General features: G+C 39.7%; 1 protein-coding gene across 2 annotated transcripts in view; it reads right to left on the reverse strand.

Moving 5' to 3' along the window:
• Positions 1-1,110: 1,110 nt before the first annotated feature.
• Positions 1,111-17,957, reverse strand: part of PTPN14 (protein tyrosine phosphatase, non-receptor type 14) — a 72,946-nt gene continuing 56,099 nt past the window's right edge. The window contains exons 13-18 of one of the 2 annotated variants that reach the window (XM_009994731.1): positions 15,281-15,424; positions 13,817-14,035; positions 9,662-9,790; positions 8,497-8,731; positions 6,215-6,378; positions 1,111-1,588 (exon numbers count right to left, since the gene is read on the reverse strand). In XM_009994731.1, the coding sequence (XP_009993033.1) occupies positions 1,460-1,588; positions 6,215-6,378; positions 8,497-8,731; positions 9,662-9,790; positions 13,817-14,035; positions 15,281-15,424 (1,020 nt within the window). In that variant the 3' untranslated portion in view covers positions 1,111-1,459. Of the gene's footprint in view, positions 1,589-6,210; positions 6,379-8,496; positions 8,732-9,661; positions 9,791-13,816; positions 14,036-15,280; positions 15,425-17,957 lie in introns of both variants that reach the window. The other variant, XM_009994732.1, reaches the window with a different exon arrangement.

The following is a 17,957-nucleotide window of genomic DNA, read 5'->3' on the forward strand; positions in this document are numbered from 1 at the left end:
AATAGACAGTTTGAAGAAAGGAATATGCACCAAGTTGTGCAGAACAGCTAGCCAGTGCTGAGGGCCAGAGGATGAAGAAGGAAGAGAAGGACAGGTCTAACTGCTCAGATACTTCTAGGACGTGTGCATTTTTTTCTCATCTCTGTCACAGGTTTCATTGTTGGCCTACAGCAAGCCAGTTAAGAATGTGTGCCATAGTTATGCAGCAGAGGAGGTTTATTTCCCTTTTCTGTTCCAATTGTAAACTTCAGGCAAGGACTCTTTCTCCTTTATGTATTTACACAACATCCTCCTATTCCTAACTGGAATCCCTGACTGCTACCAAGATTAAAATAGTAATAATAAATAGGAGGGGGAATCCAAAGTGACTAGACAGAGAAGAGAGATTATTTGTGTAATTTAATACAAAAACCATCCTAACAAAGCAAGGTTTGCCAATACCAAAAAGAAGGATGCTCAGTAAGTTCATAAACCACAAGACAGTGATGAGGGAAGAATCAAGACATACTAAAGCTCTCAAGGGTTGCTATTTGTAGAAGCCAGATATGGAGAAAAGACCACATGGATCATTTGAAAAAGTTTAAATAACTAGAAATTAAAATTATTACAGTGCTGAAGACAGTATTTCACACGGGAAACTAAGACAAGGGGAGAACCTAACTTAAATGAGATTCCTTTTCTACAGGAGGTGAGCCTCAAGGCAATAAATTTTCAGTGTAATTCATGAGAATGTGCTTGATTCAAGGGCTTTTTTTCAGCTGCATTTAGTTGAAATTCCTCTGCTGTTCACCCCACAACCCACGACAGTTACCAGAAAGACTCATTCACTGCCTTCAGCCTGCTCTGGGTCACTGCACTTCCTCCTGCACTGCTTCAGCTCTTAGGAATCTCTTCAAGGATTTCAGACAGTAGCAAAGGCCTCATTTAAAAGATCCAATATTACTTTTTTTCAAGGACTAATCTAAAACCATAATTTTTGTGGAATCCAAACAGTTTAGCACCCAAAACTCTCTGTCCTCACAGTGGTCTGTGTTTGATCTCTCTCTAACATGCTCTGCTGCATGTGCAGAGGGTCAGATCTCCCTGAAAAAGCCCACTGCCAAGTAACTGTTCATTTCAGAAGCTGTGGAGCAAACAAAAGCCAGTAAACTACCTTTACAGAGGATTGCTTTCCTTACGGACATGTTACAATGCAGACCAGTCATGTCAAATGTGGTTCAATTTGAAGGTCACTGTAAGTTTTACAAGTTATTAAAGTAATTCACAAGTTATTCCATGAAAAATAAATTATATCTTGTACAAAATAATCCATGGGAGACTCTAGTAAAGAACAATTATTCCTTACTTTCAAGACAACCTTAAAAAATGCAATATATGCACACAGTGTTGTCAAGGCAGTTCCCCTTGTTCATCTGTAAGAATCATTCAGATCCACAAAGATCTGGGGTGTTTGAAAATATTAAATAAGTCTGGAGTTTTGAAGAAATTGGATGAGCACTTGATACACAAACTTGTACTGGGCTATGGTCTGGATCATAAACATTCGCTGCTCTCGCAGGTGTCTCAGCATCACAGGAACATCCACTTCCTGTAAAGCAAAGAAAAAAAGAATCATTAAAATGTAGGTTCATTAAACTAAACAATAATAATCTCAAATATTAGTTATCTGACACAGGGAACTGCATTGTAGTTAATAGAATGTAATGCATTGTAAACAACTGTAGTTAAATACTACTTTTTTTTTTTTTCCCCCAGCTTTCATTTCAGGGAGTATTACAGTATTATATACAGGTTATGATGCATCTGATGCTTTCCTGTTAGAGCTTACAGGAATTTCTGGACTAATGCAAGTGGGCAGATGACCAAAGACTTGTCTTTCAGTTGTGTACCACTGATTACCTCTCAGCAGGTCATCAAGTGAACAAATAAGGGCTGCTTCTCTTTGGAGTTTTTTCTGCTCAACATACCTCTCTCTCTTCAACTAAGTAAAATAAACTAAATATATTGTCCATTATCTCAGGTCAAAGGCTAGCTATATAAAGAAGGTCTAGTACAAAACTTAAACAGCCAAGATTATATTGCTCAGTCCAAACTCTACATCTGTGCATGAACAGACCATGTGGCCACGTGCATACTGCACTCTGATGCGTGGTCAAACTCATTCACAGAGGGAGGATCTGAGAGATTTTTCAAATGGCAAGCAGGCACATTAGGATCACTATCAATGTCCTTTAGACAAAACTAAACTGCAGGCAAATATTCGGACTCTTCCACTAAAAGAGTGGACAGACATCTGACCTCCCACAGCCAAATCTATGCTAGTAAATAACACTCCAGAATAAAGAGATCTGTGAAGTGAAATGAGGACCCAGTATCCACAACATGTGGATTTTGCAGATTTCAGGACATGATTGGTCTGTTGAGCACCCCATAGCCGCTGGGACATGAGGTGTTTTCCAAGAGGTCATCTTCCAGCTTAGTTTCATCCAAAAGAAATTCACTCTTGCCTTGAAAATGCTCTGCCAACAGGAACTAAAGTTCAGTAAGTGGGGATGGATCAGGAGATCCATTGTGCAGGAACATCCTCCACCCCATCAAGCGCACTGGGGCACACATACCTTATAATGGTCTGAATCAAAAAATAAATGAGCTGTGTGAAACAGAGGCCCATGAGGTGAAGGGTTAGGAATCACTGCAGATTTCATTAGGTGTTACCGTTCTATCTCCAGCCTTTAGGGAGCAAACAACCTGTGATGTTATTGTTTTTTATTCATTAAAATAGGTACATGGGGAGCCATTCAAAGATTCAAAGAGCGTGTAATATGACCTGAGATGAGGGATACAAATGTGCTATGGCAGCAGTAAATACCAGCACTAAGATACATGCTCCTTTTGAGGAAACCCTTAAACAGAACAGTTCCTCTATCATGCAACACAAAGTGCACTTTGTAATGCCAGGTGGGCATTTCAGAAACAAAAAGGAATTTAGCAAGTCTTTTGGCTGAGATGAGAAATGGTAAAAACCTGGACAAATGGACAGAGAAACAAATTAGGATTGCTGCTAACCCTTGGAGGTGCAACTGAGCAGGGAGTCTGCTTCCGTACACACCACTGGAAGTTTTCTGAAAAGTTCAAAATAAAATCACGCTGCATATGGCTTTCTGTCCATATAAAACTCAGTGTCTCCGTTCTGTGTAAACAAGCCCTAATGTATAGACTGTCCCTTTCTGAAAACAAGGCTAAATATTCTGCCACATACTCCAACAAGCTGTTACAAAAGGACATCTCTAGAGAGTCAGCAAGTGTCAAGTTTTGTGGTGAGCAAAGTCATATTATTTTCAAGTGTGTGCAAAGGAAAACGTAAGCTCATTCCAGTTCACCCAGAGAAAGCCTCCCCGTGGACTCATGCTTACAAAAGCCACGCGGTCTTTGTGGAGCAGAGTCACGCGGAACCTGATCTCACCTCAACAACTGCAACAAAAATGCAGGCCAGCTTCGACCTGCACCACCACATTCCCCTCTCAGCAGTTCCGTGCTTGACAGCTTTGATTTTTACTGGGTACACAGTGATCTGTGCGCCTCCTCGAAGCGGATTAGGCTTTGACCTACCTCAGAAATCAAAGAAAAGCCCATCCAGACTATTCAACCTCACTATTTGTAGCCAAGTTATCAACTCCAGGTAGGGAGAACCATCAAACTCGCCTTCATCACAACACACATGTCAAAGAAAAAATAAAAAGGCAGAATGCCTTTTTTGCTCTTGCTAAGGTGGCGTTTGCAAAGAGAACAAACACAAATGCTACTGATTTCTGACTCCCAAACTAGATCTCCCCTACAGAAATGCACTGCAGCTGCAGTCATGAATTAATGTGCCAGTGCCAAGTCCAAACTAGAAGTCAGTGGAGCAAGATCTCAATGGCTTCCTTGTTCTACGTGTCTACAGCAGTAAGGATGAAACGATATGACATATTTCAGTTACTGAAACTTTATCCCTGCAATGAGATACACAGCTTCAGACTCAACAAACAGTTGCCTAGAAGCCACAGTGTCTGAAGCTGTATAGAATGTGATTAAACATGGCTCTTTACCCAAACCTCAAAGTCAAGAGTTCTGGTTTTAGTTCCAGCATTGCTACGTACTTTCCAAGATGCTTTATATCAGGATTTTCAACTTCCCTCCCCTTTTTTCCTTCACCAATAAAATGCTAATGCTAATGCAACTACTTACTAGGACACTTCAGAGGAAATCGACCAATTCATCAGACTAAAGCATTTTGAGCATTTCAGAAAAAAACAAAGGAATAATTAATCCTACTTCAAAATAAACCAGTAAAGCTGCTGCATGAAAAGGAACCCTCTCTGTGCAGAATGCAGTACCTGTGACAAACTGAACACATAATGTTTAATAAAAAAGCTAATATTTTAATATTTTTTTTTTAAATTAGGTTTTAACAAAAAAACCCCACCATTAACTTTGCACAATCTATAGCAACAAAGCCCTTAAGGAAGGTTGCCTTTAATTATGATTTCGACCATTCAGGAAGACAAAAGGATGGTTTAATTAAGGGACACCAGAGAAATCCCTTATTATTGAGCACTACCATCAGCTCCTAGTGAAGTTGATAGGAATTGTTCTGAATGTCAAGGCTCACGCTCATGCTCAGATGTTGAGGTTGCACCTCTTGTCTTCACTTGCTACTCACCTACTCTTGTCCAAATATGTGACTTTGGTAAACTGCAGACAGACTGAGGTGGCCAATATGTGTTGCACAACTGTCAGTGTGTATTTGTTCCTGGCACACCATTATATATATCTATATACATAATATATATTATATATTATATAATACTATATATATATTATAATATATATATTAGAGAGAGAGAGAGAGGTTATTGCAAAGCAGACACAGCTACACTGATGCTCACAAGCAATTCAGGTATGGCTCTTGTAACTATCCAGATTTCCTCTGGCACACAGAAATTTCACGGCTGCTGTGTGAACAACAGAAGCAGTCACTTCCAGATGCCAGTGTGTTGTTACACAAGGAGTTGAGCAGCCTGAAGAGTCAGAGCCACTGCTCCTGTTACAGAACAGCAGCCAGCACAAGAAGGCTGCAGGATTCCCAAAGCACATGCCTCTGGGTCCTTTCTGTCCAGGCCTGCTCCTACTTCCCCTTCCTCCCCACTTATTCCACCCCTCAAATTACAAGATAAGAAAAAGTGCAAATTGTGACACAGATACACAAAACAGCTTCACCTCTTGTCAAGCCCAAACAGAGCTGGAGGAGGCCCATTTCAGTTGAAATGAGCCCAGGAACTGTAGGTGATCTTGTAACTACAAAATGATGAGTGGTTAGAGGGGGATTAACATAGAAGAGAAAAAAAATAAATTACTTCTTGCATCACCTTTTTTACAAATAGTGACAAAGAGGTAAGTGCATGGATACTTGGTTGCTTCAGGACTTGTGTTTTTGAACAAGCCAGAAAATTGCACTTTGCATAGTGCCTTGTGCAGAAAAGCTCCTGCATAGTAACACAGAAAGCAGGTGAGCAGTTCAGGTGTGTACATCCAGTCCTGCATTTCAAGGAAGTCTCCCAGTGGATAATTAATGGGAGGGGCAGATGATATATGTCTATTTGTCACTCTGGCTGCATTGTTATCTGTACTAGAGGTTTTGATCTTTGAGAAGTTTCTTTGGTAACAGAAATGCCCAGATTCAACAGCTCTTGTGTTGAAACTGTGTGGCACATTGGTATTCAAAATGAGATGTATTTCCTGGAGAGTTCCCCAGTCACACAGATGAAAAGTAAGTTGCTACACATGATTACTCTGCTGGTGCTCTTATGCTTCACTCCAGACTATATTACTAGTCTTGTAATATTGCCTGCAGTTCCTAAAGCCCTATTCCCCAAACACACACCTTTTTTTCTTAAGACACAGTTAAGTTTCATTCCAGCTGAGATTAGAAACAATACAAGAGAGAGAAGGGAGTCCAAAGAGTGATTTTAGAGAGCAGAAAACTTCAGCTAACTCAACGGAAAACTACAATAAGTGCCATGGGAAACCTCTGCCTGTTGCATTTAAGGCCCTTGTCTCACAAAGGTAATAGAAAGGACGCACATTTCAATGCATTTGAATTTTAACCTCAGAAATGTGGCTGGTTAGTCAAGAAAAGAGCTCACTGTTTGTCTTGAGAAAGAAGCTGACTTACCTCATTATGCTCCAAGCACCCAATCATCAGTTCTGTTAGGATAACCACTCCAGTCCTCCCGACCCCTGCGCTGCAGTGCACCACAATGGGAGGGTTGCAGTTGTTGCTGCTGTCCAAGACACTGTTGGTATGGCGACGCACTGACTGTATCTCTTCCAAGTAAGCTGCAAGATTAAATGCAGACAAGGTTGCAAACATCTGTATGTCCATATGTAAAAATTGAGGGGAAAAAAAAAACCCAACAGAAAAGTCATTATTTGTCAAAGTGGCAATAATTTACATTTTTTACAACACACTAATTATTTTGGCCAGAGTGCACTGAACAGCACTGAATCCAGTGTGTACCAGCTGGGTGTCAGTTATTACTTGGGTACCCACTCCTTTAAATTAAATAGTTCTCTTAAAAAATTAAATTCTGTTTTCCTCTCTGCAAATCTCCAGGTCCCCTAAGCAGATGATTCTAGACAGTACTTACAGCAATTCCTGCTATTAACAGTCTGGGATCAAAACAACAGCTAAGTCCCACTGAAACTACTGCCTGCCAAAGCCAGTATCAGATGGGAGGAGAGCATCCATCTGCCCTGCTTCCCCCTGCCTCCCTTCTCCCTTCTAGAGTTAGACAGAATCTCACCCTGCTCCCCACTCAGAGTTTGTTTCTCAACAGCTATGAGCCCTTCTGGGAGCTCAATGTCTTTGTTTTCCCTCAAGGGATTCCTAGGAAGTGCGTGACTTAAGACCAGTTGTCTTGTGTAGCTGTCCTCGTGTTGTTCAATGCATTCCACTGTCAAACCACAGAGAGAACCTTGCATACTGGAAGTTTACCTGGTTAGCTTGTAACACACCAGGAACTATAACTCTGACCTCTAAACACTGTTCCAGCATAGTCTAGATGCACAACAGAGATGATGGACAGCACCCAGAAAGATATATCCAGACACATAACTATTGGACACTTAGCTTCCCACCAGCCAGAGTGGGAAGTGAGATCTGAGCCAAACTCTCATGCCCTGACTCTTGGTCTGCAGCCCAAGTGACCCTTTTGACACAGGCAGGTCATGGTTGGAGGTCTACCAACATCAGAAAAGCTGCATTTTAATTAACACAGTGAAATGGGACTGTGCATGGTGGCAGACAATGGGACAGAGGAAATGGGGACAATCAGGTTCCAATTACTGCCATGGCCAACCACAGCTACAGGGGTTGGTAGGAGAAACAAAATATGAAACAAAAACTAGGAATTGGGCAATAGCTTCGCCTTAAAGACTGATCCCACAACACTCCTTTGTCAAAGCTGAACTGTCATTTTTATTTTCTGCTCTGATGACAGAACTGGAAAAAGAACATATTATTTATTTTAAGCTTATACCATGCAAAGGAGAGTGGATCACTAAAGGACTGCAGCTGTGTCCAGACTGAAGTGGAACTAAGGGACCTTGCTGAGAGAGGACTCAGCTGCAACACAGCTATGCTGCTGCAGCTGCAAAGCTTTCAGGAATTAAGATGACAGGCATCTCCAGCACGTTAGTACACCATATACAAGCTCCTTCAGTGGTCACTTAAAGATCTCTGCATCATGTTCTACTGTAGAGCCAGAGATGTGGCTTCAGTTAAATAATGGTTGAATTCCTATTACTTTATATGGTAGTGTTCACTACTTGGTAAGAAGTAAGAAGCACTATTAACTCATTACAGATGAATATAATGACTGTATTTTCAGAAATGCATGACCCAGGACCACGGTTAGAGGAGTGGCAGGGAGTTTAGACTTTTTGCATATGTGATGGAGCCCTCTGCTCTTTTGCAACAAGTCCAATGCCTCTGGACTCCTAAATGCTGGCTGTCAGCAACAAGGGCCTCCTACGAAAATGGAGGGCTTGTGCCATATTTCGCTAACATCTGAACCTCTCTCACCCAGACCTCTTTAATCACATTTGTGTGCATCCTACCATCTCATTAGGTCGCTGGGAAGTGGCAATAACTTACACTGACAGATCAGCCAGCAGAGGTATCCTAATATTTTAAATTTCCAGAGTCTTAAGCACTGCTGCTGCCTCTGATTTTCCCTCTTGTCATGTCAGGTCTTCCAGGACCAAAATCATCAATCACCTCTTGAATCCCACTTCTCAAAACTGCAGCAAAGTACGACCTAGTTGAGGCCTTTGTATGACAGAACAATAATAATTTAATATCAATCCCACCTCTAACTAGGTGCAGTGAACCGACACCACTGTAAGCAGCCTTCTCCTTAATGTATTTTATCAAGCAAGTCAAATAAATCTTACATAAAAAGCCTTGAACTTCTTCTGGACACCCATGGTCTGGCCAGTCAGTATACTGCAAATGCCACACTGTCCTCTCTTGTCCAGAGAGAAGATGCTTGACCTTCAGACCAGTAGTTGCATAGCAGCCGGAGTCTGTGCGGAACTTAGTTGTCACCTTGAACTTCCCATAAGTGGCTGAGCTGTGCTTAGAGCCCAGTTTAGGCCAATAGCGATGACTCTTGCTTCTTCCTCCCTCCTTAATAACCAAAAAACAAACAAAAATAGCCATTAGTTCCTGCAATCATATTCTCTACAGAAGACATAAAACTCTGAAGATAAGACAAGTATTCTTATTTCAAAGTACTAGAAGAGCAAGGAGCATTCTACAAAGTAAAGAAAACATCAATTACAACTCTCAGCCATATAATATTTCAAAGTGTAAGAATGCTTGAATAACTAACTTTTGTCTCGTGGCAAAAGCCAGCTACTGCCTACAAGACTTCAGTAAGTCTCCTCCTGGGGAAGCCTCTCCCTTAAATGGAAGGAGATTTTCTTCAGCAACTTCTAAGTATCTGTTGTTGATCAGCCTTGGGAACTGGACAGTGACTTGATGTACTATGGCACTTCCTGTGTTTGCTAAAACCAACCAGGCATAAAGCAGAATGCCATGTTAGTTAGCAATGATAGCACATAGTTCTTGGATTACAACAGAAATAACTGTTTTGCTTGGCATAAGAATAAAAAGATTTCTTTTTATTTTTCTGGTTTTTTTTAAAAAAACAAAACAAAACACAACAAAAACCACTGAGACTTCTATGGACACTGCAGCTTCTGGTCTCTTTTCAACTGATAAGAGTGACAGTGTGCAGAACTGGCCTTGGATGGGGTGGAAGTCTCTGTCATTTTAACCAGGAGCAGCTCGGTGCTCTCACATTCCAACGGAAACATCTTTGTTTGGTTTGGCCAAATTGAAGTGGAGCAGGGGGAGGGGGAGTTCTGCTTGTTTCGCTTCAGTACTTGCCAAACTGAGTATCAGAAAGTTAGGAAGCACAGTACTGTAGCAGTACAAGCATATGTTCCCAGTAAGAGGAAAAAAGGGTTGTTGATAGAAAAAACAAGTTACTGGAGAGGGATGTGACAATAACAGGAGATTTGCTAAATAACTGTATTTGGTGATTTTACATACCTCTTCAGCTGTGACCATGGCTATTACATTCACCCCCTGTTCCCATACCATCTGCCAGAAGTCATGGCATGTGTGTGGCAGAGGCCCTTGGGTAGCAATGTAGTGCCACTCCTCTCCACCTACAGTAACCTGGGAGTAAGAGAAAAGAAAAAAAAATACAGTCAGTGCCCAAATTCTCAGCAGCATCTGTGCCAGAACTGCCCTTTAAACAAAAGAGACCATAATTAAATCTTTACTTCTTTGTTCTTCCACTTTTGTTCAACATTTTGAACGAGAATCATCCTTTTGATAAGAGCAAATCTAACAAAACACCATCTTTAGTGCTTCCAAGTCCTTTCTAGATGCTCATAAACACAAACCTTTGAGCAAAATGTTATCTTTTTTTATTATTTTTTTTTTTTGCCATTGCATCTGGATCATGCAATGAAAAAAAAAAAAAATTGATGCCCTGTTTTTGATATGGCTTATGAACAAATAAGCAGCTGAGTGACTTCCCTGGGCTTGGTGACAGACCCATGATGAAAGAAAAACTGAGAACCAGAGGAAGTATCTATGTGCATTAAAAAGGCATTGCATAGCTGCAAATTAACACACAGGGGTGCTGAATGGTATTTTGCACAAGGAAAGCTAAAGGTATTTGCTGGTTAGGACCTCCCTTAATTATCTTCCAATCAGGTAAAAAAAAAGAATTTCATAAACAGACTCTTACTATGCTGATCACTGTTGACGATGTGGCCAAGCTGTCCCCAAGGGATGCAGTTTTGCCCCCAGATTATACAAAACATAAAGCTCAGATAGGCTTGTTGCCAGCTAGTGATGAGATCAAGACAGACTTCACTTCAAGTCACTCTTCCTCTCTCATCTTTTGGGTTTTTTCAGTTCAGAAGCTGCAAAATACTATGAAGTAAATTCAGTGCTTTAAGTGGATTTCAAACACCACAGGAAATCCAAAACTCTCTAAAGCTGTAGCCATGTAATTTATTTTCTAACACATAACTGGATTACCAACCACATCTTAGAGAAATATTTCTCTATTTGCACCAAACATGAGATTATTTTTAAAGCACTAACACACACTTTACACACTATAAATTCTGTAGGGCCCTGAATACACGCAGCTGTACCTTGGAACTACCAGTTTAAAAAAAGGCAGCATTTACCTGACTGAGGCAGCTCTTCACACTTGGTTTAAAAAAAACAAAAACAAAAATAAATTAAAAAAAACACTTGTGTGTAATAAATTACTATTTTATGACAGATTACTTGCTTAACTTCAGGAAAGGTTTATACAGAAAAAAACCAAACCAACAAAACACCTCTACATTTTAGGTAAAAACCAGTTCTAGAGCTAATAGATATAGTTTTGAAATGTGCTTACCAGCAAAAAGCAAACCCAGATGAACTACTTCTTTTGGAAAGTTAAAATATTTTTCATTCTCAGGCTAAGACCTTCTAAATCTATGTATTAGCCCAGAGACACTTCTCACAAGTTATAAATCCCAGAGAAGATGATTTACAACAGAGATACTGACACATCCATAAATATCAAGGTACTGGTGGACAACGCTACAAGGAGCAATCAATAACTCTGACAAGTTTAACCATATACTATGTTTAAGATACAAGTCTTGGAATAAATTTTCAGAAATATAATACATTTGTTATTCAAATATCTGTTCATTAAGCTGAGTTACTTGGGATTTTAGACCTGTAATCAGCATAGTGTTTGTATAACAAATTTTTCACTGCATTGAAAACTGTTTTCAACAGTGCACACTAGCTCATTTTCTAATTTCATACTGTGCAGCATTCTCCTCTACCAATGATGGTTCAAATTTGCAAGACTCAATGCAAGCTCCTCACGTTTCTGTACTAGGTGGGAATTAATATGAGCTGCACAGCACTAACCAACACCTCACACTTAGAAAGCTCTTCAGCTTGCATGCGTGCTTATCTGCAGTCACGAATGCTGGTAAAGCATTGCTGAGCTTTTTTACATTAATACTGACCTTCTCCAAACAGTCAGATGAAGTGGTCTTAAGCATTTTTTTTTCTTGATCCATAAATTTAATTACAATTTTCCTTTCTGCTAAAGATAACAAACTTGGTATCTTAACAGCGAAGGCCAATGGTAAATAAGCAGATGAACATTGCAGAACTGCGGGGCTCACAAACTGAATTGGAATTCTCCAGGCATGGATCTTATCAGGATGATATAGGAGTTTTCTTCTACTGAGTTCTGGTCCAAATATCCAGCCTTCTGGCATACGATATGAAAAGACCATAAATAGTCTGGAGGGAATGGGATGCCTGGAATGGTTACTGCATTCTGATGCCCCGACCGCAGGGTATTAAAAATTGAGTATTGGGCTGCAAACACAAACATATGCTGTGCTACTGAGGTAAATTTCTCAGATGCAATTTCACCTTCTAAGCAAAAGCACATCTGCTTGGCTTCCACACATGCCACTACAAGTGCAAGAGGAAAACAGTGGCAAGGGCCACTGTCATGCACTAAAAAAAATTGTGTGTGTGTGTTCCTGGGTCGTCTGTGAATGTGAGATGTGTGAAGGTCCAACATTGACACACAAAGTAAAATGTGGACTCAAAACTAGCCAAGAAAAATTATTTTCTGGCTATTACTGCTTTGTGGGTATAATTTATGTTAGGAATCTCTTTTTTGTTGGTGTCCTGACAAAGTTGATGAAAAATCCATCATCATAGCAGTGTCTGATTATGCAAAAACTCAGTATCTGCTACCTACTAGGCTATGTAGAAAAGCAATAACCTGGTGCAGAAACTGTTTTGAACCAAAAGGATTTAATACCGTAAATCACAACCAAGGAGGCTAGGGAGTCTCTTTAAACTTTTAGAAGGCTTTTACTCCAGGAAAATATTAATTTAACAGGACATGTTATTTATTGTTTTTGAATTATTTCTTTTTAAGCTGGATTTTGACATCAAGAAAAAGCAGACAGCCCTCTCTGACAACGAAGGAGTCTGTCATCTGAGGGAGAGGAGTGCTGTTGCTTCTCTCAGGGTAGAGTAAAAGCCAACAAAGGACTTTGCAAATCATACTGGAAACAGAAAGAAAAACAAGCATCTACAGCCACTGCAGGGTAGTTCACTGTTAAAATTAGTCGTGTTCATAAGTAACAAAGTCAAATCACATCTTAAGTAATTTCTATATGGAATTAACAAGAAGAAATAAAAAGCATCTTGATAAAATTTCAAAACACAAAAGTCAATGCAGTACCCAATCAGAGACACAGAGCTGTCATTAATAGGCTGTTCTTTTTATCAACACATACTTAAAAAATTTGTTTTAAAACCCACTCAACTCTTATTATAAGAGAAAGAAATACATAATTATACAATGATTTCTATAAATCTATGTGAACATATATTACTCATAACTACATACTTCTTCTTTGGACACGGAACAGCATACATGGAGCTACAACTTTGAGTTTTAAAAACTGTAGTCTATATGCTAGTAAATAGAAAACAAATATTTAAGTCAAACTTTGTTCTGTATTTCCTTCAGGCTGCACCAGTCAGTTGCAGGGACCCACTCTGCATGGTTTGTTGTAGTCCTGCAGTGGCCTGCAAGGCTACTGGGACTGAAAATCAAAACATGTCTTGACCCAGTAGACAGTGTTTGCCTGCAGCTGCCTGACTCCTGAAAACTTCCACTGGTGGAAACTCTGAATATGTTCCTCTCTACAAGTAATATCTCCTTACCCTGAACTTAGGTGCTCTTTCTTTCAGGCACAGGGTCATAAACAAATGTATTCCATTGGATGTATTGGGGCTGTTCTAACACATTTTCACGAGGTTTAAGAAACATGACATCTCTCCCCACATTAACCAAGAGACATTCCACAACCAGTTGGCAGAGGTGGACATAAAAAAGGATGGATGCCTCTCTAAAATGATTTCCCAGACTCCAGCCAATAAATCAACTTATGCATATTAGTTGACAGAGGACTTGAGAGATGCCCACCATGCTGACAGCAAGGTGCAATGATGCATTCTGACTCAGCTACTTTTACAGAATTCCCAGAGTTACAGAAATGCTGCTGTGCACCCAGGAATGCAAACAAAGCTTTAACGTTCCTTTATTTGAAAAGCAAAGTTCAAGAAAGCTTTTACCTTTATGTGTGAAGCATTGATGTAGCCTGTATTGTTCTCTTTGGTTGGCACCAGCTCTACTCGGTTCTCCTCATAAGGGATGACCTCCCTGATGCGGTTGCGCTCAGTATTTTCAGGCAAGGCAGCAGTGGTGAAAATCCCATCTGCCTTTTTCTTTGGAATCTGCTCGTATTCTGTAAACACCATCCCCTCTTCCAACTTCCTCCTCAAGATTTTGCACTAAGGTTTAACAAAAGGAACACCAATCCATTACCTTCTCCTGGAAGAATGTTACCACTAGACCTATCCATCTGTTATTTGAATTTCAATATATAGTCATAGATAGCATTCTACTGCTTGTTTTTGGGTTTTTTTTTTGGTTGCAGTTGTCTGAGAAAACATGACAGAGTCTTATTCCTACTGACTGAAACCACAAGCAAATTCCACATTTTTACATTCCACCTCCACATTTTTTTAAAGACATAAAAAGCAAAATGTTGCTAAATAAAATCCTGGTTCTGTATGAATTGGTATGGGATTTCACCACAACCATTCTACTGTTGTTTTTGGGTTTTTTTTTTGGTTGCAGTTGTCTGAGAAAACATGACAGAGTCTTATTCCTACTGACTGAAACCACAAGCAAATTCCACATTTTTACATTCCACCTCCACATTTTTTTAAAGACATAAAAAGCAAAATGTTGCTAAATAAAATCCTGGTTCTGTATGAATTGGTATGGGATTTCACCACAACAGATACTTGTAAGAATATTCTAAATCTATCTTTTTAGGAAGGTCACACTGCAAGAAGTGTGATGTGGTTCACATTTTCCAAATACTCCCTCACTTGAACATGTTCAATTTCTGGGGTTGAGCACAACCCCACATATGTACAGGCAGAGGCTAAGTTCTGTCGTCTGCGTACCAGACAACACAGGGCTGTGAATTTCTATCCAGAAAGCTTCTTTGAAAATATGTCTCTCGAATCTTAATAGCAGCAACTGTTTTTAATTTCCTAGGTTCTATATACATGCACACACCCACATATGCAAACATCAGGAGGCAAACAATTCTTAATTTTTATTTTTTTTTAATTTAATCCTGTTGGAGATGTTAACTGAATTCTTTAGTTGTAACAGAACAAGCAAGACGGTATCTATGGATGATCACTGTAGAAAGACTACTTGAGTGAAAAATGTGCAAAATGTTAGATTTATGGCTTGATCTTGCATGACATTGTATGATCAAGTGAAAAAATGAACAGCCTCAGTTTTCACCGAATTCCACATTCAGGAAACATTCAAGATGTTTAACACTGTCAGTATCCAAGGACACACCAGTGTCAACCACGGACCTTGTCCATTAATGGCTCTGAAAGCTTTCAGGAAATTTTTTTTCACATTTAAAATAAAATTTTAATATTTTAGAAACTTCATGCTGCTGGGAACAAAGGGAATGAGTAACATTTCATGAGACTCTATCTTACCCTCTCATCCATTGGCACCTTGGCGACTTCATCCTGGCTGTCCTCCGGCACTGGAACCCTAGCAACTGAGAGTCCGTTCAGTGCTGCCAACATCAAGGGCCTCTTCTGGGCCTCCAGGCCTGCCATCTTCTGCTTTTCTAGATTCTTTTGGCAAGAAAAGGCACGTTTTCATCTCTGTGTGATTATTTATAATGCCAGTAAAATGCTGGAATGTTTTTTTAATCTCAAAAATCTGAAACTCTCTGGCCAAGGAATGCAGATGATCACCATTAGCATCGTAAATTCAAATACAAACTCTATTCTTCCTGTTATTCCTCAAAGGCCTGCTCCTACATGAGCACAGAATTTTAATTTCAAAGAAGCAATCCCAGCATTTAATACAGTTTACATGCCATCAAAAGACATACAAATACAATCTCGAGCATTTTTCTGCAAACATTATTCTGAATGCAGGACACACAAAGCATCACCCTGCTATGTTAAAGCCACGCTACTATAGCCAAGATACCTGAGGCATCCTTTAAAAAAGCAATAATTTCAATCTTTTACAACAAACAGTAAAACACAGGACAGTTGCTTCTCTTCTGTGATGGTAATACTTAAAATGAGAAGTCTTCTGATGCACTCAGCCATTATGGTGATTCAAATAGCACCCATGATATATCTTTCACTAAAAACTGAGCTCAAAAATCCCAGAAACTGACCATGACAGCAGCCAGGGAGGAATGTAATTTATTGTACTGATGCATCATAGTATGCTGCAACACTGAGGACCTGAGTATGAATTTTAAATTAATGCCACTGGGAGCTAAAACATCAAGCAAGAAGACAGACAATCTCTAGAAGGAGCTGAATTATGGATATTTTATTCCATTTCTTTAAGAGTCCTTTCTGCCCAATTTGGAAGGAGAGAAAAGCACAAGGGAAGCCTGGTTCCCAGTATGCATATGGAAGCTGTGGTCACCATACAGACCAAACTCAGCTCCTGGAAACTCATTACCAAGCCTAAATACCCTCAGACATATGTAAATGGATTGACTTTTCAAAAGCCTATGAGCTTCTTCCTCACCACTGAGTTCCTCCAGAGCACTAAGTAAAGATAAACAAATCAGAAAAATAATGAAAAAAAAAAGAAAAACTCAAACACAACCTGCTTTGTTTTCATGCTTTCAGCAAGCAAGAATATGCAAGTATTTTGTTTTGTTTGGGAATTTTATTATTATTACTACTTACAAGGTAAAATAGAGAAGTCTGTGTTTAAAAGATCAAGGTAATCAAATTACCATTAATATAACATATGATTCCTATGACAAAAGGAAGGTCTGGATGTGTCAAGACTGCTGATCTAGGCTGAAACCACCTTAAAAGCTTATTGCTGAAACCAACCCTATACTTTCAAAATAACAACAACAAAAGAATCTGTTGGCCAAAGGCTGATCTGAAGGATTACTCAGAAGAATACTCAAACATCTCTAAGCACTCTTCTCACCTTCATTTCCACCCTAAAATCCTTTGGGTTCCTACCTCTCAATATGTTTTCTTTCATTAGAAGATAAAAAGAGCATATCTATGGTTGTTGTTACACAAGCATCTGCAGCATTAATTCATGAGAGATTACATTTTATAGTAGTAGCTATTTTATGCTTAAGATTCTGCAAGGAGCAAATTCCGTTTCCATGATACAATTTAGCAGCCTAAGCTTGATTGCTAACTATTACATTAGCATAAGGATCACCAATAAACAGGAAGCACTGTGCATATGTTCAGAATATTTTTTATTATTTTTTTTTTGTAAATACACTGTAGTATTTAAATCTAACTAGTTACTGATCCAGTAAATAAATTCTTTTCTGCTCTGGACCATTTAGATGCTTCATTAATCTGTTTAAGGAATTGGTTTTGTTTCAGAGCTCAATGTTGAAAAAAAGAGCAAGGGCACTCACTTTGCTATCCCTACAGTGCTACATCAAGCACATCCACAAGTCACCAAATGGTGTGCACCCCTCATATTTCTGCCACTGTTTGCAGCCACACTGAAGCTTTAAGTACTTTTTATTCCTGAATTTGCTATAAGTGTAAAAGAAACCCATTTCTCATACTTCAGTATGTTTTTTAAAAAATAAACAATCCAGGTTCTCAACCACCCAGCCTATACATCTGCTGCTTCTGTAATTAGCTATGCGGTCTCTCACTCAGTTATTGGTAAAACTGACAATCCAAAGCTAGCAGTGATTTGTTCAGATAACTATGCTATATGGAGTGGCAGCATAGACAATCAAAGAGATAATCTGAAAAACTCAAGAGTTTCCATTATGTTATATACTATGTGATACTAAACTTGACATCCCTGGCATAAAACACGAAGACCAAAACCCATCCCATCTTCACAAGTACCTTTCAAACTCAGCCTTAGATCCGCAGGGGCTAGAGAACAGCACAGGCAGAGGGGCACAGCAGGTGCCAAGGGGGGCCTTTGGGGTCACCCCCCTCAGTACCCAACTGTGTGCCCTGCCACCCGCCTGAGGTTGGCATTACTGCAGGGTGGTGGCACCAGTGGCTGAACCAGACTTGGATCTGGCCAGCAGCCAAATAATCACAGTGGGGGAAGCAGTAGTGCATGGGACCAGCACCTTAGGGGGCTAAACAGACCCATGAAACCAAATTGTACATGGCACTC

The sequence above is a fragment of the Chaetura pelagica genome, unplaced genomic scaffold, assembly GCF_000747805.2.
Source record: "Chaetura pelagica isolate M959 unplaced genomic scaffold, ChaPel_1.0 scaffold2, whole genome shotgun sequence".
Classification (NCBI taxonomy): domain Eukaryota; kingdom Metazoa; phylum Chordata; class Aves; order Apodiformes; family Apodidae; genus Chaetura; species Chaetura pelagica.